Below are 26,998 nucleotides of genomic sequence, written 5' to 3'. Positions count from 1 at the left end.
AACTATGAGTATCGGAAATGCAAAGTATATGAGAATCTTATCTAGAGAGTGAATAAGATCTCCTCATATCTAGTGCAGTATAACAAAAACAGTAAAATGTCCATATATAGCACAAGCAATAGAAGCAGATGGGCGGGGACATCATAGCTTATAACGAGAGTAGGATATAATTTACATAGTGTCTAAAAAGCAAACTGTAAAGGTATGTTTCCTAATTATATCACAATAAAGCCCCATTTCAAACTACAAATTCAGGGAAACCTCAACAATTATATATGAGATTATACACCGTTTGGGAGAAAGGACATCGGCCGGCATTGTCAACAACAGGAAACCTTAAAATAAAAGTGAATTCAGATTACACCAGCTAGAAATGAACAAAAGCAAATGTCAAATAGGGAAAAAAAATGATTTTGATGGAAAAGCAGAGCGAACCAACGAACAAACGACTTAGTATATTCCCCATATCAGAGGAAGAAAAGCCGTACAACAAAATAGGAATATCAAGTAAATCATACAAAGAAGCTAGAGAACCGGCAACTGAATTATCAAAAGATAAGTGATTTAAAATAATATGTACCAATACACAAGAATATCATCATGCATGCTGAGAAAATGTGCCATAAAACAAGGTTAAACTTGCAGAAAACTGAAGATATGATTGAACTGAAAACAATGCCGCACACCATTAATTTATAGAACTCGAACATAGTCTTGCAAGCTTAACTAAAAATGAAAACCCAAGTTTTTCACCGCAGAGGTAATCAGTAGTTTAAAGTCTAGCTTGCATCCTGAAAAGTTACGGGCAAGCAGTTCTACAGGAAATAAGTGCATATTAATCATGCCGTGCAGAAACAATGCCGTAAGCTAGATTCCGGAGTCAAAAAACATACAAAGTCATGTTATCATGAAACTACATAACGGGTTATCACGTCAATTATCCCCTCACAGCTAAACAAATGCAGCATATGGTTGTCCTAATCCAAAAACGGACACACACAATTACTGTTAAAAATATCAATTCTAAATATAATAACAATAATCTACGGAGGGCCACACATTTAAATGTTACTACTTTTGATATGAGGGGCAATCGGAAGGAGGAAAATAAATAAATTATGTAAGAGGAGAGCATCAGAGAGGAGGGCAGGGAAGAAAATAAAAAGGTGCAAGAGTCGGTAGAGCATCAGAGAGGAGGGCCGTGAGGTGTATCCCAAGTATGTTCGGGCGCCAAAATGAGAGCCCAAAGCATATCCAAGACATAAATAAGGAAAATAAATGACAAATCTGAAGCATTATTAATTAAAAATATAACATTGTCCCAAAACAAATTATAAATTAAAAGGGTGTGATAACAGCTACTAGGACAAGTACAAAATTAAAATTACAACTGTAAAAGGAGAAGAAAAAGCATTAATCAGACCGGAAGATGGCCGTATAGTTTGACAGCCAGCCATAAGTTACAGTATAAAGCACTGACAATACATGAAGGAGAAAAGCATGCTTCTGAAGTCCAGATAGCTTAGAAAAACAAGTCACAGAGCCAGGGGACAGGAGAATGCTGTATAAAGGACAAGAGACCTTTTGCACGGAGAAAGTATAGGTGGGAGTGAGATAAATTTAACAGTCTTACAGCCAAGGCTGTGACAGGAAAGAGGGGTACAGAAAAAAGTGGCAAATTCACTCAGAGAAGCAGTAACAACGAGAGCTTAAGGCAGACAACTGTCAGGATTAGTGCAGGACGTTTGGGACTTTTAGCAAAGACAAAAGCAGTTTCATATATAGTGAGTATGGCAGAAAGGTGCCGAAAGTGGCAGAGACGGGGTCTATGCAGCGAAAATTAAACCCGGAAGCATCTAAAGTGGCTGCGGGGAACAGAGACAGAATACAGACCGGGACTTCTCAAGTGGAGAGTTATAATATCATGAAAGTTTCAGACGGGAGTTTCCAATGCAGACGGGCATGGAAATAAGTGTGGTTTATCAAGCCTAAAGCTGTATAACAGGAAGGAAGGGGGGGGGGTTCTGTGGGCTGTCAGTTTTGAAGAGTAGTTTAGAAAACACACAGAATGATTTTAGGATTTCAGGGAACTGCAGTGAATAGGAGCGCAGACAAAAGTAGGAACACTAGATCTACAGGTAGGGATGGAGGGAAACATAACAGGGATCAACTTCAACATACACCGAATAGTCTAAAAAGAACAATCGTTAGACAGACTCACAAAAGGACAAGAACAGAAAAACAAATGTGCCAGCTCAGGGCAGAAGGAGAAAGCGATAAGAGAACAGAGGAAGAAGGCAGAAAAAACAGAGGAGTACCAGAGGAAGGGGTTAGAAAAGGAGCGGACTGAATACCAGTTCCCAGTACCCCTCAAATGGGCACTTTTCACCAGGGTATATGCCAGTCCAGTGAAATTAAAGCAGAAGAATAGAGTTAGTAGACATTCATAAGATACATAACGGTAACTACACAAAATAGGCAAGTGAAAGCAGAAGTGAAAAGGTGGGGGCTGTCAGTTTTGAGTTGTCAGTTTTGAAGAACAGAGAAACAGGCATAGTGTTTCAAGGAATTTTAGTGGTGCTGTACTATAATTATACACCACCAACTCATCATCCCTTCCTGGTTTGGGGATTACTACGACGTGTGCGTGATTAAAGTGCCGTTCCCAAGGTCCCTGTCTCCCTGACTTCATCACACATAGCAACAAAGGGCTCTATTATTACATCTTGGAGGATTTTATAGTATTCCACCCCCAACCCATCTGGGCCTGGCGCCTTTGCCAGCTTTAATCGTTTGATGACCTTTTGAACCTCCTTCCCCTGTATTGGCGCATTCAGCATTTGCGTTTGCTCCATTGTTAGGGAAGGAAGCTCAATTCCTGCCAGGAAATCCTCACACTTACCCTATAAAAAAGGGGCTTCCTTGTATAGGGACAAATAATAGTTCACAAATTCCCCCTGAATATCTCTTGGCATTGTGCTGACTTTCCCGTCTCCCCTTCTGATTTTACTGATATATTTTCGGGCAGTCCTTGGTTTCACTAAAGACGCTAACAGTTTACCAGTTTTGTTACCCCAGTGATGCAATTTGTATTTATATAGTTTAATGTTATAAGTCGCACTCTCGTCTAGAATTGTTTGCAGTTCTTTCCTACTCTGCACATATGCTGTTTTATTAGCCTCAGAGGGAAGCTCAATAAGGGCCCTCCGAGCATCCCGCAGCTGCTTTGTAAGAGCATCTATCTTTTGTCTACGGCTCTTGTTCTGTGCGGAAACATAAGCTATGATTTTTCCTCGTAGCACAGCCTTTGCAGCCTCCCAGAACACTCTCGGGCCCACCGATGCCACATCATTCTCCTCTATGTAATTCATCCAGCTCTTTCTCAGATAAGTCTGAAAAGCCCTATTCTGATACAGCGCTGGATTCATCCTCCATCTTACCGGACCCTCCCTCCTACCCCAGCTCAATTCCACCCACACTGGGGCATGGTCAGACACATCCGGCACTCCAATCTCCGCTCGCAAGGCAGCCATGCTCACTGAGTGTGAAACCAGTAAATAATCCAGCCTCGAATGCACTCCATGGGGATGAGAAAAAAAAAGTATAATCAGCTTCCTCTAAATGTTGATGACGCCATATATCTACAAGCTCTAACTCCCGCATCACCAAATTGACTCCCTTGTCATCATGATCTCTTCCCACTTTTCTAGGGGGCGTACAGTCAATGGAGGGATCACTGGTGATATTAAAGTCTCCCCCCACAATTAAATAATAGTCATCAAACATTATCAATTTGGCTACCAATGTTGTGAAAAATCTGTGAGAGTAAACATTAGGTGCGTAAACATTACAAAGCACCACCTTCTTCCCCTGTAGCCGCCCCGCCACTATGATGAATCTCCCTTCTGGGTCTTGATATATGTTATGCATGTCAAAAGCTAGTGTTTTCCTCAGCAATATGGCTACTCCTCGTTGTCTCCCATTGTATGAAGCAAAGAATACCTCCCCAACCCAGTCCCTCTTCAATTTGAGATGTTCTAACCTGCTTAAATGGGTTTCCTGTATCATAGCTATATCAGCTTTTTGCCTCTTGAGTGCTTGTAATATTCTGGTCCGTTTCACCGGAGAATGCACTCCATCAACATTTAGCGTCACTATTTTAAGATTAGCCATGAATTATATCAACAAGCCAAGCAAAGCAAATTAATTTGTCTATTGCATCCTGCGCGCCTCCCAGCTGCACGCTCAGGATCTCTCTCTTTTCCCGTGATCTCTGGAACCGCCTAACATCTGGGGTCCGCCCCCTGTATTGCTGTATATTTTCTTTTATGAAAAATTGCAACCTTTGTGCCTTCTGCCCATTCCCTCCCTCCCATATCCTATTTCTCCGCAGTGTTCCCTCTCCTTCCTCCCTCTTTCCCCTCCCACCCCCCCTTAAGAGACCACTCTTCCTTTGGTCTCCCTTCTTTATCCTCCCTCCCTCCCCCCCCTCCTCTCCCCTCCCTTCCGCCTATTACATACATCATAGACCATTGTCCCAACATCCACACCCATAACCACACATACCCTCTCTTCTCTAATACCATTACCAACTCTTCGGTTCCCCTCCCGCCTCCCTACCCCCACAAAAACAACCCCTCCTCTCTGACACACTCTTAACTAATCCCCCTCTTCCCTCCCTCCCTTCAACTCTTAGTCTGAAATTTCAACAGTTCACTTATATCATGACACTTCCCCAATTTACATAAATTCTAGAACAATAAGTAACAATATAAAAAAAGTTAACCGGTGCATACATCATGCCTAAAGCATTCCAGGCATGGGACATCTAACACTACACAGTCTCGCTGCTTCAACCTGCACGCCGGAGTCAGTTACAGCTGCACACTCTCCAGCGGTCTCTCCTCAAATGCCGCATCCACTGTTCAATATCCATTCCATCTTCCGGCGCTCAGATGACTCCAGCTGCTTGGCCGCCGCAATCCCACTCTCCTACTCCATTACGCAGCCCACACAGTCTCTTCTCCTCCGCTGCTCTCTCAAACAGGTCAAATGTCCCATGCCTTCCCAATCTAAATGTGCGCCATATGCACTATCCACTAGGTTTATCTCACAGTCGCTCCACATGGTTTGCCAGGTCCTTAGGGTCAGTGAAGAACAACACTTTATTGTCCTGCACAATTCTCACTTTGGCTGGGAACAACAAGGCAAATTTCACCCCCTTATCAAAGAGCCGCTTGCAGTGCTGTCCCATCTTTCGCCTCTATTCAGAGACCGCTGCAGAGTAATCCTGGAAGAGCATCAACTTGTGGCCCTCATATTCCAAGCTCTTCTTCTTTCTAAAAGCCTGCATTAATGTCTCTTTCTCTGCATAATTCAATATCTTTGCAATCACTGTTCGGGGCCTCTGTTCTCCTTCCCGCAGCACTCCTATTCGATGGACTCGCTCAATCTTTAAATCACACTCTGACCTGGATAAATTCAGCTGCTCTGGTAGCCATTTCTCCACCAGCTGCTTTAAATCTCTATCTTTAACCGTCTCAGGGAGACCCACAAGTCGCAGGTTGCTCCTCCTGCTTCTATTTTCTTGTTCGTCTACTTGCTGGGTGAGTCGCAAGCATTTTTGTTCTAGCACGGCAATGCGCGCCTCCGCGTTCTCCATCTTGTCTTCCTGCCTCGACACTCTCTCTTCGGCCTGCTGCAATCGTGCGCTCTGCCGCTCCACCGATTCGCGGATTTGCTCCACCGAAGCTTGGAATTTAGAGAGCTTTTCCTCCAAGATAGCAGTGACCTGCTGAATCAGTCCCTGCATCCCTTCTACCGGTAGGGCAGCCACCCCCGCGGTATCTTTCATCGCCGCCATCTTAGGGCTTCCTTCCATGCCACGCGGTTTTTGCAGACACTGAGACTTTGCTGGCATACCCGCCACACACCTTCGTGACTGGGTTCTCAACCACCGCGGTGCGATCTCCTGGGTTTCCGCCACCGTTTCAATCTTTTTCTGTGCCAGCAGACGAGGGTCTCTGCGGTTTAATTTTTAAGATTAAGGAAGGCCGGAGAGGAGCCGATCTTCGGACGTCCGCTCAGCAGCGCTGCATCACGTGACCCCCCAACACGATCATATCTAAACCTACATTACCCAAGCTGTAAAGCTCTTAAATACAAATCTATCTATGCATCCAGCTTCTCCTACATAAGCACACAATTGTGGAACGCACTACTAAAAGCCTTAAAAGCAACATACGACCATCTAAACTTCCGGAAAATACTAAAAACCACCCTGTTCAAAAAAGCATACCCTCCCAATCCAACCTAAAGGACTGACCGTGGCGACACAAGAAAACCGAAGCATGTATAAACAATACTACTCTCCCAACACTACTCTCCCACCTTACGACTATTACTGTGACTTTGCCATTTAAATTACATCTCATCACATCACCACATTGTATTTGTTCACAACGGAAACGGCAAAAGCCTTCCGGTACTATGTAAGCCACATTGGGCTTGCAAATAAGTGGGAAAATGTGGGATACAAATGTAATAAATAAATAAATGCCTTTATATGTCCGATGATAAAAAATAGCTATGCTACTTTGTATGCCCCTCAGGCAGACCCACCACCTGGGATTCAAGTGTTTCTGGAGAATCTTTCACTCCTCCAGGTGTCAGAGGAGGACCTAGATTTGTTAAATGCTCCCATATATGAAGGGGAAATTACATATGCAATCTGGTCTTCTGCACCTTTGAAGAGCCCCGGCCCTGATGGTCTTCCTTTAGAACTCTAAGATTTTGGCCCATTTACTCCCATCTTGCAGGCAGTGTATGAAGAAGCATTAGAGGGAGGTTTTTCCTATAGTATGTGGTGATACCCATCTTGAAACCTGGTGGTGATCCCCTGTTGGCTGCATCATACTGCCTTATCTCATTGCTTAAGGTAGATGTCAAGTTGTGCAGTTCTAGTCTCAATATATGCAATTCCTCACCCCCACCCCCAAGTGGGGTCCCCCCCTTTACTTAGCTTCCAACTCTATTTTAGCCATCTCCGCTTGAATATTGTGCTCTGTGTTTTCCGCTATGCTTTCAAATAAGCTTGTAGCGCTATGCTTTTACCTCTCATTACTGCCTTATGTCCTTCTCAAAGTGTCGATGGATCCACTTCCCCAGTATCATTGAGGGTGATATATTCCAACAGATCTTTCTCTAGCTGAAGCATATTACTAGGATTATACAATATAGCATCATTTAAGCGTCTATATCTAATGCCTCCAGCTTCAGGAATAGATCCATCTTTAGGGGGGGGGGGTGGAAGTGATCTGACCAAGTTTGCGATCCAATTTGCATTGATTTTACCCTCCTTTGAAGGAAAATGTCTCCAAACCAATAATCAATACGTGAGCTAGATTTGTGGACCAAGGAGTAGCACGTATATTCCCTGTCCCAGGGATAGAATACCCTCCAAATATCTAGTAAACCTCATTCTGTCCAAAACTTCCTAAATTCCTGTCTTTCCTTGTTACTGTAGGGGGCATCATGTGTCAAATTATCTTTTCACGGATCTAGAGTTAGATTAAAGTCTCCCCCCATGATAAGTGTACCTTGCATGTATCTTAAAAGTATTCTGGACACTTATTGCAGAAAAACCCCTTGATAATATTTGGAGCATATGTGTTACAGTGTGTAAGACTCAGAGCCCAGCGTTGGTAACAAAATAATGTATCTCCCCTCTTTGTCACGAAAAGCTTTTTGGATTATCCATTGTTGTTTCATGGAAAAAGCTACTAGAACCCCCTTGGTTTTCCTGTGTAGTGTATTGGAAGCAAAGTGTAATAGGTTGCTCTTACAGGGCTAGTGCTGGGCAGACTTATACGGTCTGTGCTCTGAAAATGACAGATACAAATCAAGGGGCTGGTGGTTGGGAGGCGGGGCTAGTGCTGGGCAGACTTATACGGTCTGTGCCCTGAAAAAGACAGCTACAAATCAAGGTAAGGTATACACAAAAAGTAGCACATATGAGTTATCTTGTTGGGCAGACTGGATGGACCGTGCAGGTCTTTTTCTGCCATCATGTAGTATATGTTACATAAAAAGATTCTGCTTAGTACGTTTCTCAACATTATACCTCATTTGGTGGGTATGCCCCAAGCGGGCTTTATTAAAGGCAGAAATGCAGTGTCTGCCATCTGCTTTGCATACTTGAAGCAGTGCAAGTCCAGGATGTTGACTCCCATGGGCATAGACTGGGGGGGGGGGGGGCAAGGGGGGGCAGTGCCCCCCAAACGACCAAGACGACGAAGACGAGTTCTTTCCCGCAGCGGCAAACGGCGGGTGGGAAAGCAGCAAGCAAGCAGCCACGCTGAACTCCGTCCTTCGCTTCCTGAATCCTGCCCTCTCAGCATCCCGCCCGCCCCAAAGGAAATTAAATCAGAGGAAGGCGGGACGCAGAGAGAGGGCAGGATTCAGGAAGCGAAGGACGGAGTTCAGTGTGGCTGCTTGCTTGCTGCTTTCCCACCCGCCCGTTCGCCTCTGCAGCTTCGGGAGTGGAGTGAGCCAGGAGATAGGCGTCCACTGTAACAGAAGTAAGAAAGCCATTTCCACTCCCCCACGCAGCTGTCGCCGTTCACAAGCACAGCAAGCAAACCTGTGTGAGCTGCTGCTGTTGCATCCACGTTGTCGTTTGGGAGATGCTTTGAAGGGGGAGGGAGATGCTGGATAGAGTGGGGAGGGGAAGAGAAGGGGATGGAAAGAAACAGGACGGGCAGCTCTTTTTCCCTTCCTCCTTCCTTCCTCCATATTAGCATATTCATTTGAATATATATATATATATATATATATATATTCAAATGAATATGCTATATATATATATATGCAAATTAATATGCTAATATGCTCCGCCCCATTTTGCCCCCCCCAAATGAACGTCAAACTACGCCCATGTTGACTCCTTATTGATAGGCTTTGACATCGAGAAGGCTTTTGATATAGTACATTGGCCCTATCTTTGGAAGGTATTGCATGGTTTTGGCTTCTGGGGCCCTATTTTAGCTATGATACGCCTTCCTTACACTGACCCCTGGGCCCAGGTTTTGGTAAATGGCCTACTCTCATCAAGGTTTTCAGTACATCGGGGTACCAGACAAGGCTGTCCCTCTCTTCCCCACACTTTTTATCTTATGTATGGAACATCTTGCACTGGCTCTCTTGGGGGACCTGCATATTAAGGTATCAAGGTGGGTACTAGTGAATTTAGGTTGGCTTTATTTGCTGCCGATTTATTCATGGTTCTCACGCATCCTACCACTGTATACCTAGAGCTTTTAGACTTGTTGCAAAAAAAAAAAAATGTGCATAGATTAAAAAAAGCCAAATATTGACAATATAAAAAGGAGAAGAATACTGGTAAAAAAGGGCCCAGATTCTAGTTATCCTCAGGGAAAAGTCTTAAATCCAAGTATAAGCAGAAAGATGATCAATCAGTAACCTCTCCTCCGTCCACTTAGGGACAAGGAGGTCAGGTTGTTAGATACAAAGCAGCATATGAGTCGCTGTGATTGCTCATTGCAGAACTATGAAAGATTAGATTTTAAATGTTCCCTGCTTATAAGATTTGCTCAGTGCACCTCTTCCCATCATCCTGGAAAGTCGATGACCTTTATCTACGCTGCCACATGGTAGATGACAGGCCCCATTTGTTTATTTATTAGGATTTACTTACCGCCTTTTTGAAGGAATTCACTCAAGGCAGTGTACAGAAAGAATAGATCAAACATGAGCAGGAGGCAATTAGAGCAGTAAACATATTCGAACAATACAAAGTATGGCATGGTATACTACTTGCAATGACAACACAATATGTACTAGAACATTATAATTGGTAGTGAAGGGTAAGGCAAAGTTGTAACATATAGATGAGTAAGAAAGTAGGAAGAATTAGAAATTAAGGTGATTGATTTGAAGAAAGTTGCATGTGAGGTCAGAGAGATGATTAAATATTATCTCAGCTAGGGTAGGAGTGGAGAAACATGTCCCGCTGCAGTATGTGCAGCCTGAGTCAATCCTTGTGTGTGTGAGTGAGACTAACAAGTTAGTTACTTCCGTTAAAGGCAGTCATCAATCATTTGCCACAATATTTCCAGTTTAGGATCCACAGAGTCGGTATGGAGGTCTTCCAGTAAATTAGGAACTTGCAACTTGTGCAAGATGTCCCATGCCTCAGTAACCTCCATTGTTCGATGTGAGGCTCCTTTTACTGTAAAGATCAATCCTTGAAAGCTTACTTGTATCGAATATTTTCATATCTCAAAAATGCAGTTACCCCTGAAAAGTTCTCCTCTTTTGTAAGGTTACTGGAGATGAATCTGGATAGATTTCAACAATTATATCCTTCCATTAAATGGGGCCCTGTGTATGGGTGACAGCCAGAACACACTCCTTCAGCATGAAATCCTGCAAGCATACCACAATATCTCTGCTACGCTGATTTCTTTGAGCCCCTAGTGCTCTGTGAGCTCTGTCAATCTTTATATCCAGTTCTTCTTGAGACTGAGCACCCAGACTGCAAACAGATGATCAGATCCCAAGTCACTGCAAAAACAGTCAAAGCAGGCCAATTCCTCCGGAACACCGCACAGGCATAGATTATTGTGCTGGGACCTATTCTCAAGGTCCTCGGCTTTATCCCGTAACCGCTTGTACATCTTTAGTGGAATCATACACAGTCTTAATGGATTCCAACTGATCCTTACATGCAGCTACATGATGTTCCATTTCTTCTTGACGTTCTTTCATGACCCTAAGCTGCTGCTTAATATCAGCCAATGTGGCTAACTAGCAGGAATTGTTTTAAGCAATTTCCGAGAGCCATGAGATACCCCTCAGAGCTCTGTGTTGTTACTATAGTCCCCTTCAGATTCCTCCGATAGGATGGGCGCCATCTTGCTCAGCCATGAGGCACCTTACTCTAGAGGATGTTGGCAAGCTTCACTTGCACAAGCACAAACATCCCAAATACCAACCAACTGAGGCTGCTAAGTATTCAAGCAAATCAAGGAGATTAAAGCTGATAATCTTTTTGCTAGGTTGCAGCTTCCATCCTGGATGCTGACGTCACTTCCTCATCTGGACTGTAAGTTCTTAAGGGTTATCACATACAACAATGGAAATATTAAGAACAGTGGCAAACTGTATTTTGCAGAGAGAAAAGTCCCAGCAAGATAAATTCTGTAGTACTATGAAGTGTGGAAAGTACAGGAAAGTACAAATTGTGTGAACACAGAATGAGGAGCTGTCATACTCTGGAATAGTGCTTACCTTGCTGAGATAGTACTGAGAGAGCATGGCAGCATTGATGGCCCATTCCAATGGATCATAGCCACTGTACTGAAGCTGGCGCTGAAGGGTGGTATGACAATATTGAGCTGCCTTCTCATTCATTTCCAAGTGCTGGTAAACTTGGGCTAAATAGTACAGCGTATGTGTATAGACACCCTCAAATCTGAAACAGTAGAGAGTTATTAGACAGTAATTCCTATTCTAAAAATCCTTGCATACAACTTGCAAAAGTGCTTGTATGCAAGTTAGAAAGCAACAAAACAGACCTTATTTCCCCTCTAAGAGCTAATCCTACACTTAGTTACATGAATAAAAATGGAGATGAATAGCTCAAAAATAAATATAAATAATAATCAAGAAATATGTATCAGTAAAAATAAAGATAATAAATACATAAAATTTAAGGGACTATTGATAGGTCAGGACAAAAAAAATCTGTACTCCTCAAACAACATCAATTATTCCACAACAGAGGACGACCATACCAACACAGGAACAACGCATTCAGAAGGTAGACTACAAAGTAGACAAATATAACATCTCTCAAAGAAATCTGACTCAAAGTGAAAAGAATGTTTTAAATAGAGGGCAGTCCTTTGTACCCACTCCAACATATATGCTTTCAACATTATGGGGGTCTTTTACTAAAGATTAGCTTGAGTTATCTGCAGCAGGGCCCATAGGAATAAAATGGGCCCTGATGCAGATAACATCTTAGTAAAAGATCCCCTAGGATAGATATGTTCAAATTTGTGAGAAAATTGAAAAATATTGATCATTTTTCTACCCACTCAGCAACATTGATATATCCATTGTCTGACTAATACGAAAGCTTGGTCCTGAAAGATATTTCCAAAATTAAAATATACAAATCTACCTACGCATCCAACTTCTTCATAGGCACAAAACTTTAGAATGCACTACCCAAAATCTTAAAATCAACTCAGAATCATCTAAATTTCAGAAAATTACTGAAGACCATCTTGTTCAAGAAGGCTTACCTTCCAGACTCAACCTAAATTACTTCTTCTTGGTTTCAACAAAATTCATTGACCCTTTTATCTTGTATTATCTTTACTGTTTTATATGATACCTATTTGATAACTATCTTACTATTACATTGTTTAATTGTACTTTTCTGAACTGTAGCCTACCTACAGTTATGTGTAAGCCACATTGAGCCTACAACTATTGGGAAAATGTGGGGTATAAATGTGTTAAATAAATAAAAGGATTTTTTATAATATCAGTAAGAAAGAAAAAGCAGCCATCATTTCACTTAGCAATGATGCGTCTAGAATGATAAAAACCAGCAGATAAAGGAGGAGCCGCTGTGGTAATGGACAAAGATGCATATATAGCCGAGATCAATAGATAGTTAAGTGATCAGACATTTTATTAAAAAAAACAGAAAAAGGATCTCTCCTGCCATTAATGAAGAGATCAGTTCTCTGTTAAAGATAGCAAAGGATGGACAATATCTTACTCAAAGAGACAGAATTTTTTTTAGGCATGACATCCAGTTATGCCTACAATATATGTATTTCCTAAGATTCATAAATCCTTGCAGTCACCCCTTGGTAGACCAATAATGTCAACAATTATGTCCTTAAGTGAACCCTTGTTTTTACTGATCAGTTTTTAAGACCATTTGTGCCAACTATTCTTTCGTATACTAAGGACTCCACAAGCACTATCAACACTCTTGGCTCAATGGAATGCGCAGGAGACATCCTGTTAGTAACACTGGATGTGGACTCCCTATATACTAATATACCACAGACCATACAAATTAGATACTGTTAGAGAAAGCGAATGCTACATACCTGTAGAAGGTATTCTCCGAGGACAGCAGGCTGAATGTTCTCACTGATGGGTGACATCCACGACAGCCCCTCCAATCGGAAACTTCACTAGCAAAGGCCTTTGCTAGCTCTCACGAGCCCATGCGCACCGCGCATGCGCGGCCGTCTTCCCGCCCGAACCGGCTCGTGTTCGTCAGTCCCGTAAGTAGCAAGACAAAGACAAGGGAAGACAACTCCAAAGGGGAGGCGGGCGGGTTTGTGAGAACATTCAGCCTGCTGTCCTCGGAGAATACCTTCTACAGGTATGTAGCATTCGCTTTCTCCGAGGACAAGCAGGCTGCTTGTTCTCACTGATGGGGTATCCCTAGCCCCCAGGCTCACTCAAAACAACAAACATGGTCAATTGGGCCTCGCAACGGCGAGGACATACAGTGGGGGAAATAAGTATTTGATCCCTTGCTGATTTTGTAAGTTTGCCCACTGACAAAGACATGAGCAGCCCATAATTGAAGGGTAGGTTATTGGTAACAGTGAGAGATAGCACATCACAAATTAAATCCGGAAAATCACATTGTGGAAAGTATATGAATTTATTTGCATTCTGCAGAGGGAAATAAGTATTTAATCCCTCTGGCAAACAAGACCTAATACTTGGTGGCAAAACCCTTGTTGGCAAGCACAGCGGTCAGACGTCTTCTGTAGTTGATGATGAGGTTTGCACACATGTCAGGAGGAATTTTGGTCCACTCCTCTTTGCAGATCATCTCTAAATCATTAAGAGTTCTGGGCTGTCGCTTGGCAACTCGCAGCTTCAGCTCCCTCCATAAGTTTTCAATGGGATTAAGGTCTGGTGACTGGCTAGGCCACTCCAAGACCCTAATGTGCTTCTTCCTGAGCCACTCCTTTGTTGCCTTGGCTGTATGTTTTGGGTCATTGTCGTGCTGGAAGACCCAGCCACGACCCATTTTTAAGGCCCTGGCGGAGGGAAGGAGGTTGTCACTCAGAATTGTACGGTACATGGCCCCATCCATTCTCCCATTGATGCGGTGAAGTAGTCCTGTGCCCTTAGCAGAGAAACACCCCCAAAACATAACATTTCCACCTCCATGCTTGACAGTGGGGACGGTGTTCTTTGGGTCATAGGCAGCATTTCTCTTCCTCCAAACACGGCGAGTTGAGTTCATGCCAAAGAGCTCAATTTTTGTCTCATCTGACCACAGCACCTTCTCCCAATCACTCTCGGCATCATCCAGGTGTTCACTGGCAAACTTCAGACGGGCCGTCACATGTGCCTTCCGGAGCAGGGGGACCTTGCGGGCACTGCAGGATTGCAATCCGTTATGTCGTAATGTGTTACCAATGGTTTTCGTGGTGACAGTGGTCCCAGCTGCCTTGAGATCATTGACAAGTTCCCCCCTTGTAGTTGTAGGCTGATTTCTAACCTTCCTCATGATCAAGGATACCCCACGAGGTGAGATTTTGCGTGGAGCCCCAGATCTTTGTCGATTGACAGTCATTTTGTACTTCTTCCATTTTCTTACTATGGCACCAACAGTTGTCTCCTTCTCGCCCAGCGTCTTACTGATGGTTTTGTAGCCCATTCCAGCCTTGTGCAGGTGTATGATCTTGTCCCTGACATCCTTAGACAGCTCCTTGCTCTTGGCCATTTTGTAGAGGTTAGAGTCTGACTGATTCACTGAGTCTGTGGACAGGTGTCTTTCATACAGGTGACCATTGCCGACAGCTGTCTGTCATGCAGGTAACGAGTTGATTTGGAGCATCTACCTGGTCTGTAGGGGCCAGATCTCTTACTGGTTGGTGGGGGATCAAATACTTATTTCCCTCTGCAGAATGCAAATAAATTCATATACTTTCCACAATGTGATTTTCCGGATTTAATTTGTGATGTGCTATCTCTCACTGTTACCAATAACCTACCCTTCAATTATGGGCTGCTCATGTCTTTGTCAGTGGGCAAACTTACAAAATCAGCAAGGGATCAAATACTTATTTCCCCCACTGTAACTGAGATTGACCTAAAAACTTATCCAACTAACTGAGAGTGTAGCCTGGAACAGAATAAAACATGGGCCTAGGGGGGTGGAGTTGGATTCTAAACCCCGAACAGATTCTGAAGCACTGACTGCCCGAACTGACTGTCGCGTCGGGTATCCTGCTGCAGGCAGTAATGAGATGTGAATGTGTGGACAGATGACCATGTCGCAGCTTTGCAGATCTCTTCAATAGTGGCTGACTTCAAGTGGGCCACTGACGCAGCCATGGCATGACCCTCAAGAGCCAGCCCAGCCTGGGCGTAAGTGAAGGAAATGCAATCTGCTAGCCAATTGGATATGGTGCATTTCCCCACAGCCACTCCCCTCCTGTTGGGATCAAAAGAAACAAACAATTGGGCGGACTGTCTGTTGGGCTGTGTCCGCTCCAGATAGAAGGCCAATGCTCTTTTGCAGTCCAATGTGTGCAGCTGACGTTCAGCAGGGCAGGAATGAGGACGGGGAAAAAATGTTGGCAAAGTCCAAGAAAGCACAAAGGCAGACGGTCTGCAAACTCCAAGGTGGAAGATAAAAAAAGCAGATCGTATAAAAAGATAAATATAGTTTATTTCAAACAATATACTGGTATTTGTATAAATATAGACAGCCCGACACAGGCCGTGTTTCGCCCAACTGGGCTGCTTCAGGGGCTACCACACATTTGCTACCAAATATAAGGTGCATGTGAAATGTCCTATTAAACAGTGTATGAAGAATTGATATCGAGTCAATATTACAGTCACATATCTCCGAGGTAGCTACACGGCCTGTGTCGGGCTGTCTATATTTATAAAAATGTTGGCAAGACAATTGACTGGTTCAGATGGAACTCCGACACTACCTTCGGCAAGAACTTAGGGTGAGTGCGGAGGACTACTCTATTATGATGAAATCTGGTGTAAGGGGCCTGGGCTACCAGGGCCTGAAGCTCACTGACTCTACCAGCTGAAGTAACTGCCACCAAGAAAATGACCTTCCAGGTCAAATACTTCAGTTGGCAGGAGTTCAGTGGCTCAAAAGGAGGTTTCATCAGCTGGGTGAGAACGACATTGAGATCCCATGACACTGTAGGAGGTTTGATGGGGGGCTTTGACAAAAGCAAACCTCTCATGAAGCGAACAACTAAAGGCTGTCCTGAGATTGGCTTACCTTCCACACGGTAATGGTATGCACTGATTGCGCTAAGGTGAACCCTTACAGAGTTGGTCTTGAGACCAGACTCAGACAAGTGCAGAAGGTAGTCAAGCAGGGTCTGTGTAGGACAAGAGCGTGGATCTAAGGCCTTGCTGTCACACCAGATGGCAAACCTCCTCCATAAAAAGAAGTAACTCCTCTTAGTGGAATCTTTTCTGAAAGCAAGCAAGACACGGGAGACACCCTCTGACAGACCCAAAGAGGCAAAGTCTACGCTCTCAACATCCAGCCCATGAGAGCCAGAGACTGGAGGTTGGGATGCAGAAGCGCCCCTTCGTCCTGTGTGATGAGGGTTGGAAAACACTCCAATCTCCACAGTTCTTCGGAGGACAACTCCAGAAGAAGAGGAAACCAGATCTGACGCGGCCAAAAGGGAGCTATCAGAATCATGGTGCCCCGGTCTTGTTTGAGTTTCAACAAAGTCTTCCCCACCAGAGGTATGGGAGGATAAGCATACAGCAGACCTTCCCCCCAATCTAGGAGGAAGGCATCCGATGCCAGTTGACCGTGGGCCTGAAGTCTGGAACAGAACTGAGGGACCTTGTGGTTGGCTCGAGATGCGAAGAGATCTACCAAGGGGGTGCCCCACACTTGGAAGATCTGGCGCACTACTCCTGAATTGAGCGACCACTCGTGAGGTTGCATAATCCTGCTCAACCTGTCAGCCAGACTGTTGTTTACGCCTGCCAGATATGTGGCTTGGAGCAACATGCCGTGACGACGAGCCCAGAGCCACATGCTGACAGCTTCCTGACACAGGGGGCAAGATCCGGTGCCCCCCTGCTTGTTGATGTAATACATGGCAACCTGGTTGTCTGTCTGAATTTTGGATAATTTGATGGGACAGCCGATCTCTGAAAGCCTTCAGAGCGTTCCAGACTGCTTGTAACTCCAAGAGATTGATCTGCAGATCGCGTTCCTGGAGGGACCAGCTTCCTTGGGTGTGAAGTCCATCGACATGAGCTCCCCACCCCAGGAGAGACGCATCAGTAGTCAGCACCTTTTGTGGCTGAGGAATTTAGAAGGGGCATCCCAGAGTCAAATTGGCCCAAATCGTCCACCAGCAAAGGGATTTGAGAAAACTCGTGGACAGGTGGATCACGTCCTCTAGATCCCCAGCAGCCTGAAACCACTGGGAAGCTAGAGTCCATTGAGCAGATCGCATGTGAAGACGAGCCATGGGAGTCACATGGACCGTGGAGGCCATGTGGCCAAGCAATCTCAACATCTGCCAAGCTGTGATCTGCTGGGACGCTCGTACCAGGGAGACGAGGGACAGCAGATTGTTGGCCCTCATCTCCGGGAGATAGGCACGAGCCATCCGAGAATCCAGCAGAGCTCCTATGAATTCGAGTCTCTGTACTGGGAGAAGATGGGACTTTGGATAATTTATCACAAACCCCAATAGCTCCAGGAGTCGAATAGTCATCTGCATGGACTGTAGAGCTCCTGCCTCGGATGTGTTCTTCACCAGCCAATCGTCGAGATAAGGGAACACGTGCACTCCAAGCCTGCGGAGCGCTGCTGCTACCACAGCCAGGCACTTCGTGAACATCCTGGGCGCAGAGGCGAGCCCAAAGGGTAGCACACAGTACTGGAAGTGACGTGATCCCAGACGAAATCGAAGATACTGTCTGTGAGCTGGCAGTATTGGGATGTGTGTATAAGAATCCTTTAAGTCCAGAGAGCGTAGCCAATCGTTTTGCTGAATCATGGGAAGAAGGGTGCCCAGGGAAAGCATCCTGAACTTTTCCTTGACCAGATATTTGTTCAGGGCCCTTAGGTCTAGGATGGGACGCATCCCCCCTGTTTTCTTTTCCACAAGGAAGTACCTGGAATAAAATCCCAGCCCTTCTTGCCCCGGTGGCACGGGCTCAACCGCATTGGCGCTGAGAAGGGCGGAGAGTTCCTCTGCAAGTACCTGCTTGTACTGGAAGCTGAAGGACTGAGCTCCCGGTGGACAATTTGGAGGCATGGCGGCCAAATTGAGGGTGTATCCTTGCCGGACTATTTGGAGAACCCACTGGTTGGAGGTTATGAGAGGCCACCTTTGGTGAAAAACTTTCAACCTCCCCCCGACCAGCAGATCGTTCGGCACGGACACTTTGACATTGGCTATGCTCTGCTGGAGCCAGTAAAAAGCTCGCCCCCTGCTTTTGCTGGGGAGCTGTGGGGCCTTGCTGAGGCGCACGCTGCTGACGAAAGCGAGCGCGTTAGGGCTTAGCCTGGGCCGCAGGCTGTCGAGAGAGAGGATTGTACCTACGCTTACCAGAAGAGTAGGGAACAGCCCTCCTTCCCCCATAAAAACGTCTACCTGAAGAGGTAGATGCTGAAGGCTGCCAGCGGGAGAATTTGTCGAAAGCGTTATCCCGCTGGTGGAGCTGTTCTACCACCTGTTCGACTTTTCCTCCAAAAATGTTGTCCACTCGGCAAGGGGAATCCACAATCCGCTGCTGGATTCTATTCTCCAGGTTGGAGGCACGCAGCCATGAGAGTCTGCGCATCACCACACCTTGAGCAGCGGCCCTGGACGCAACATCAAAGGTATCATATACCCCTCTGGCCAGGAATTTTCTGCACGCCTTCAGCTGCCTGACCACCTCCTGAAACGGCATGGCTTGCTCAGAAGGGAGCTTGTCCACCAAGCCCGCCAACTGCCGCACATTGTTCCGCATGTGGATGCTCGTGTAGAGCTGGTAGGACTGAATCTTAGCCACGAGCATAGAAGAATGGTAGGCCTTCCTCCCAAAGGAGTCTAAGGTTCTAGAGTCCTTGCCCGGGGGCGCCGAAGCATGCTCCCTAGAACTCTTAGCCTTCTTTAGGACCAGATCCACCACACCAGAGTCGTGAGGCAACTGAGTGCGCATCAGCTCTGGGTCCCCATGGATCCGGTACTGGGATTCGATCTTCTTGGGAATGTGGGGATTAGTTAGAGGCTTGGTCCAGTTCGCCAGCAATGTCTTTTTTAGGACATGATGCATGGGTACTGTGGACGCTTCCTTAGGTGGAGAAGGATAGTCCAAGAGCTCAAACATTTCAGCCCTGGGCTCATCCTCCACAACCACCAGGAAGGGGATGGCCGTAGACATCTCCCGGACAAAGGCCGCGAAAGACAGACTCTCGGGAGGAGAGAGCTGCCTTTCAGGGGAGGGAGTGGGATTCGAAGGAAGGCCATCAGACTCCTCTTCAGAGAAATATCTGATGTCCTCCTCCTCCTCCCACGAGGCCTCACCATCGATATCAGACAAGTTCATGAACCTGTGTCTGAAGCCGTGCCCGACTCAACTCCGTGGAAACACGGCCACGGTGGGAGCGCCGAGAGGTAGACTCCCTCGCCAGCACCGGCGAAGCTCCCTCCACCGATGTCGTCGGGGAGTCTTCCTGGGAGGTGGCCGCAAGCGGTACCGATGTCGGAGACCTCACCCCGGGCAAAGGGCCAGCCGTCGCCTCGCTCGACGGTACCGGAGGCACAAGCGCCCCCGGTACTGGAGGAGAAGGGCGCAACAGCTCTCCCAGAATCTCTGGAAGAATGGCCCGGAGACTCTCGTGCAGAGCGACTGTAGAGAAAGACTAGGAAGCCGATGCAGGCGTCGAGGTCAGAGTCTGTTCCGGGCGTGGAGGCGGTTCCGGGCTGTCCAAGGTAGAGTGCATCGACACCTGAACAGAGAGTGAGCGATCCTCCCGGTGCCGATGCCTACTGGGTGCCGACTCCCTCGGCGACCCAGAGCTCTCGGTACCGAGGCGGGAAGGAGACCGGTGGTTCTTTGATTTCTTCAAACGAAGCATGTCACCGGAGCTTCCCGGTACCGACGGAGGAGGACGTAGAATCCAACCGTCTCTTCCTCGGGGCCGAGGCCGAAGAAGGTCGGTCTCGGGGGGGCTGTACCGCAGGAGCCCTAAGGGCAGGAGGAGACCCACCCAAAGGCTCACCGCCACCAGCAGGGGAATGGACAGCCCTCACCTGCACTCCAGTCGAAGCACCACCATCCGACATCAGCAACAGCGGAGGTCCCGGTACCATCGACGTCGACGCAGCCTTCCGATGTCTCGGTACCGACGATGCAGAGGGTCGAAGCCTCGATGCCGAGGTTGAAGACTTTGATGATGTCGACGTCGATGCACTCGATACGTCCTGTGCTGTTGTCGACGAAGAGCCCGAGAACAAAACGTTCTACTGGGCCAATCTTGCTACCTGAGTCCTCTTTTGTAAAAGAGCACAAAGACTGCAGGCCTGCGGGCGGTGCCCAGCCCCCAGACACTGAAGACACAAAGCGTGCCTATCAGTGAGCGAGATTACCCGGGCGCACTGGGTGCACTTCTTGAAGCCGCTGGGAGACTTCGATGGCATGGGCGCGCAAGAGCTAGTAAAGGCCTTTGCTAGTGAAGTTTCCGATTGGAGGGGCTGCCGTGGACGTCACCCATCAGTGAGAACAAGCAGCCTGCTTGTCCTCGGAGAAAGATTTTTGCCTAAGGATACCGAGTTCATTGTAGAGATTTGCCACTATTGCTTTGACCAAAAAAAAAAAAAAAAAAAAAAACCACCATCAAAAGCAAAAAGGTTTTATCAGAAAATCAAGGGGGGTAGCAATGGGGGCTACTATGGTACCCTCAGTAATCAATTTGTATATGGTCAGTTTTGAGAAAAAAAAATTCTTACAGATCATCAGTATAGTAATAACATTCTCCTTTGGAAAGATACAACGATGACATTCTTATCATTTGGCAAAGTATTGTCTCTATGCTAGGTGAATTTTTCCTTTGGCTTAATCAGTTAGATTCAAATATCAGGTTCCAAATACAATTTGACAATAAGAACATTCCATTTCCTGATATCCTAATTTCTTTTCATGATGGCATATTTTCTACAGACAACAATAGAAAACCTACAGATGTTAATAAATTGTTAGATTATCGCAGTTGTATAGTCAAGCGCTAAAGAAAAACCTTCCATATGGTCAGTTCCTCAGACTGAAAAGATTGTGCTCCAATCCTGTAATATATGAGAAGAGATCTAGAGTAACAGATTCAGAGAAAAGGGGTATCCTAATAAGTGTATTGATACCTGTTACCAACAAGCTGCCAATATAGACAGAAAAAGGGTTGATAAAATTGTATGCCCATTGCAAATTACACACAAAGGACGTAATAAAGAACAAAACATTGGCATATTCAAAATAAAGACCATTTTTCAGATAAAGGCTTGATGATCTGCCCTTGGGCCATTCCAAATGTGACTCTTGTACAGTATGTGCAGTGAACATGGAAACCAAAACATTCACCCATCCAAAAATAGGAGAAGTTTTTGAAAGTAAACACTTTTCCAAGTACAAGACTGCGGGAGTGGTTTATGAAGCTACTAGTAAAAAAGGCCCGTTTCTGACACAAATGAAACGGGCGCTAGCAAGGTTTTCCTCGGAGTGTGTATGTTTGAGAGAGTGTGTGTGAGAGTGACTGTGTGAGAGACAGAGAGTGAATGTGTGACAGAGAGAGAGTGAGTGTGGGTGCAAGTGTATCTGTGAGAGAGAGAGAGAGAGAGAGAGTATGTGTCCGATACAGACTCTCTGTGAGACCGAGTGTTTTAGAGTGACTGTGTGACAGAGAGAGAGAGAGAGAGACCTCCCCCACTCCCCCTCTCTCTGGTCTCAGGACCCCCCCCTCCCTCAGTCTCCCCTCTTTCTGCATCCTTCCATCCAGTCTCCTTTTCTTTCCCATACCCTTCCATCCAGCATCTTCCCTCTTTCTCTCCCCATCCTTCCACACATCTACCCTCTCTCCTGATCCTTCCATCTAATGTCTTTCCCCCTCCTTCTATCCAGTGTCTCTCTATCTCTCTACCCTTTCCTGTTCAGTGTCCCTTCTCTCTCCACATCCTTTGTCTCTCCCCATTCATTCATCCATCTCCCCCTTTCTCTCCCCATCCTTCCATCTGTTTTCCCTCTTTCCCTCCCCATTCTTCCATCCGTCTACCCCCCTTTCCCAGTTCTTCCATCCAGACTTGTCTCTCTATCCCCTTCTTTCCCTCCAGGCCCGTCACGCCCCCCCCCCCCCCGAGGTCGCCGCCGCTCACCCCTCCCCCCCCCCCCGAGGTCACCGCAGCCACTGCTCCCCCCCTCCAGGTCGCCGCCGCTCCTCCCTCTCCGTCCACCCAGCCACAGGCCCGCCCACCCAACAGACCTGCCAAGTCTCCCGCGAAACACGCAGCTCCAGCTCCCATTTCCTGCCACTGCTGCTTCTCCTGTTGAGCAGCAGCAGCCGCTACAAAAACAAAACACAGCTGTTTTTAGGAAGCAAGCGCAGCACCGCAGGCAGCCATCAGGCATTGGCTGTCGGCTCTGCAGCCGTTCCTCTCGCCTCTCATGTCGCTGTGCTCCTCCGGGGTCTGCCCCAGGGGCAGTGATGTGAGAAGCGAGAGGAGCAGCTGCAGAGCTTGCTTCCTAAAAACAGCTGTTTTTGTAGCGGCCGCTGCTGCTCAACAGGAGAAGCAGCAGTGGCCGGAAATGGGAGCTGGCGCCACGTGTTTCGTGGGAGACTTGGCAGGTCTGTGTTGGGTGGCCGGGCCTGGGCGGCGACCTCGGGGGGGGGGGGGGGTGGAGGGGGGAGCAGTGGTTGCAGCGACCTCGTGGGGGGTGGAGCGGTGGCGACCTTGCGGGGGGGTGGAGGGGTGAGCGGCGGCGGCGACCTTGGGGGAGGGGCACAGTGGCGAGGGCGGTGCCTCGTGCTGCTGTCGTGCTGCGTGTGACGTCAGCCTGGGCTTCGGAACCTAGCAGACCAACTCTGAAGAAAGCCACGGACACAGGCAGCCAGACGCATAGAATGTTGGAGGTGAGAATTAATATATAGGATTTGTCACTACAACCTGATTTACATTGGCAAAACAAAGAGGAGATTCAATTTGAGGATTACAGAGCATAAGAGTAGCATCAAAAGACAGGTAAAAGAAAAACCACTTGTAGAATACATAATTGAAGCTGGACATATGCTTGATGATTATAGATTTTTTGCCCTGGCCATTCCAAACATATCATTCCAAACATATCATGGAGAGGAGGAGATGTGGCTAGACTCCAGTTAAGGACAGAACAGTGGCTTATCTTCAAGTCTCAGATGGTAACCCCTCAGGGGCTAAATATGGAAGTGGACCTATCAGTATTCCTTTCATTTATTTATTATCGTTATTTTTACTGTTTTCTTTTTATTTATATTCATTTTCTAGTTATTCATCTCTATCATTTTGATTAATGTAACTAAGTAGGATTAGCTCTTAGAGGTGAAATAAGGTCTGTTTGGTTGCTTTCTGACTCACATTTCAGCATTTTTACAAGTTGTTTGCAAGTTCCATGAAATTTATTAGTGGTTCTTTTGTCTATCCCCCAATGTCTTTCCATCCAATGATATCACTGACACATGCTGATGTCATTGGAATGCACAAATTGGCACATATTAAATCCATGGCATTTTTAGCCATGTTTTAAGCATTTTTGCAATGAAAAATGATGTGAACAGTGCAATTTCACTAATTCAAGGGTGCTCTTTCAATCCATAATCAATTTTTAAGTTTTCTACCATTTTTAAGTATTCTGTGTGCTGGGGCAGTTGTAAAACCTGCTTTTTTTTTTCCAGTTTTCTTAGAGAGGTTTTGCAGGCAATTTTAAGCAGAGCAGTGTCCTCTGAACCCTGCACAAACAGCTCAAAGAGTAAGCACCAGCACAGCTGTGGCAGATTCACCACGAGCTGATGCTGCATTGAGGAGAGGTATGAGTGCACTACTCTCACTGAGCTAATAGATGAAATCTTAGCCAGTTTTGCTGTTAATGATTTTTAATGTAGGATGACATTTTACATGCTTTTAATATTAGTTCTTATTTGCCCCTAGTTTTAACCATTAGGTGACACAATTGGATTTTACCTAGAGTACATGAGTATTTTATTTCACCTCTCTTTATCTAATTGTATGTTTTGAGTAGGTTACATAAAGTTGTACACGTTTTAGCTAAAGTCTGTGGTTTATGGTCTTTTATTTATGTATTTACTTATATTTATGATTTACGCTAACTTGCTTTTTATGTGTCTATTAACACAGTTCTCCAAAACCCTGTGCACCAACGCAATAGCTACCAAAATCACCACCTTTAAGGGCACTCCTTGTAATACCCTAAGAACTAAAGTAAGGTTCCAGGCTTGACTCGGCTGATGCAACGGAGGACACAGATGAAAAGCCCCCTGCAAAAAATGAACCACATCTGGATGAACAGCCAGGAATGAACCTCACACCCAGCCACGAAAACAGGCCAGACGCGCAACCTGTACCCGAAGCAAATTATAGGCCAATCCTTTCTGCAACCAGTCTTGCAAGATAGACAAGAACTGGGACATAGCCCCCTGCAAAGGAGACCAAGAACAAGCTTCACACCACACAACAAAGGTGAACCAACCTCATGCGTACACAGAGGTAGATCGCTTCTGAGCCTGCAACAAGGTAGCTATCAACGCATCAGAATAGCCCTTCTTCCTTAAACGCGTCTGCTAAGAGCCAGGCTGCAAGACCAAAGTGGTAGGGATTCTGAACCAGCCCCTGATGAAGACCAGGGCGGAGCAGAAGTCGAAAGGGTGGTTCCAAGAGAAGCTGAACTAAATCTGAATATCAAGGGTGTCACGGCTAATCCGGAGCCACCAGAATTACCTGTTCTGTGTGCTCCCCAATCCTGAACAGGGCCTGGCTGATCAAGGGCCATGGAGGAAAGACTTACAGAAGTGTCAACTCAGTCAAGGGTTGGAGAAGCGCATCCAGATCGGCAGAGCCGGACACCTGCCAAAGAAGGCGGACACCTTGGCATTTGCCCGAGTCGCCATTAAATCCATTATTGTTGTGCCCCATTTCTGGCAAATCAGACAAAATGCCTCTGCGGACAGCAGGACATGACAGCTGAGAAAATCCATTTGCATATTGCTTTGTCCCGCAATGTGATCTGCTGACAGACACCGAAGGTGGGTTTCTGCCAACTCAAGAAGGCGACTCGCCTTGGCAGCAAGAACTCAACTCTGGGTGCTGCCTTGATGATTGATTTAAGTCACTGACATGTTGTCCAAAAACACTCGGACCGGCCTGTCAGCAGATCCGGAAATGTCCATAAGGCATTCAGGACTGCACGCAACTCCATGCGATTGATCAGCCAAGCTGTTTCCATCATGGTCCAAGTCCCCTGCGCATAGTGGTGGAGGCAATGAGTCCCCCAACCTGTCAGGCTGGCATCTGCTACTACAACCACCCACTGCGGTGGAGCAAGTGGCATTCCCTTCAACAAGTTGAAGTCACAAAGCCACCAGGCCATATTACGCCGGGCCTGGGGCAACAACAGAAGACCGTGCTGATAATCCTGAGAGACCAGTGACCACTGGCTCAGCAGTGAGGACTGTAGAGGTCGCATGTGCGCCCTCGCCCATGGTACTACCTCCAGTGTTGCAGCCATGGAGCCCAACATTTGAACATAGTCCCAGGCTTGAGGACTCGACAACCGCAGGAGGTTGGAAATCTGAAAGCAGAGCTTGCCACAATCCTCCAGCAAGAATACCCAGCCCAGCGCAGTGTTGAAGCGAGCTCCCAGGTAGTCCAAAGTTTGAGAAGCAACCAGTGTCCAGGTAGGGATAGACTCAGATGCCTTCCTTCCACAGAAAAGCCACCACTACCACCATAAACTTGGAAAAAGTGTGGGATGCAGTCGACAGGCCAAAGGGGAGCGCTCGAAACTGTTAATGGCGTCCCAAAATGACAAAACGCAGGAATCGCCGATATAGAGACCAAATAGGGATATGGAGATAAGCATCCTTGAGATTCAATGCCATCAGAAACTCCCCCAGCTGACATCATGACAGACCACAAGGTTTCCATGTGAAAATGCCGGACCCTCAAAACTGGTTGGTTTTGAGAAGATAGAGTATAGGGCGAAAAGCTCCCCCTTTCTGGGGCACCACAAAATAATGGAATACCGCCCCACCTGTGTCTCGAGGGGTGGAACTGGTACCACTGCCCCCAGATCTAACAGGGAACAAATTGGCTGGTTTTAAGAAGATTGAGTATAGGGTGAAAAGTTCCTCCTTTCCAGGGCACCACAATATAATGGAATACTGCCCCGCCTGTGTCTCAAGGGGTGGAACTGGTACCACTGCCCCCAGATCTAACAGGGAATATAGCGTGGTCTCGACCACCGCCCTTTTTGAAGCGTAGCACAGTGGGACTTCCAAGAATGCATCGCCTACAGGCGAAGTGAACTCTAGATTGTAGCTGTCTCTGATAATAACCAGAACCCATTGGTCTGAGGTGATCTTGGCTCACTCTTCGTAGAAGATAGTCAGCCGACCCCCAATCCTGTGCACCGAAGAGTGGACTGGCGCCCCATCATTGGGAAGAGCAGCCTGAACCCCCTGGACAGTCAAAATAGGTGTGGGGCGTTTATCCCTTCAAAAGGAAGAATGCTACTGAAACCTAGGATGCTGAAAATTCATCATGACCTAGACGGCAATGACACACCTCTTTCAGATGAGGCCACACAGACCCGGCCCTCAGTGCGGATCTTGATTTGTCTTCTGGAAGACGTGAAGGATTTGGGGAAAGCCAAGGCT

General features: G+C 46.4%; 1 protein-coding gene across 1 annotated transcript in view; it reads right to left on the bottom strand.

Moving 5' to 3' along the window:
* The window catches only part of LOC115470366 (KIF1-binding protein homolog), a 107,995-nt gene that overhangs the window by 65,025 nt on the left and 15,972 nt on the right, over nt 1-26,998 (bottom strand). The window contains exon 4 of the mRNA XM_030203469.1: nt 11,311-11,494. Coding sequence (XP_030059329.1) covers nt 11,311-11,494 — 184 coding nt within the window. The remainder of the gene's footprint in view (nt 1-11,310; nt 11,495-26,998) is intronic.

The sequence above is a fragment of the Microcaecilia unicolor genome, chromosome 5 (assembly GCF_901765095.1).
Source record: "Microcaecilia unicolor chromosome 5, aMicUni1.1, whole genome shotgun sequence".
Classification (NCBI taxonomy): domain Eukaryota; kingdom Metazoa; phylum Chordata; class Amphibia; order Gymnophiona; family Siphonopidae; genus Microcaecilia; species Microcaecilia unicolor.
Note: the sequence above shows the minus strand (reverse complement) of the source record. Positions and strands in the feature narration are given on the sequence as shown.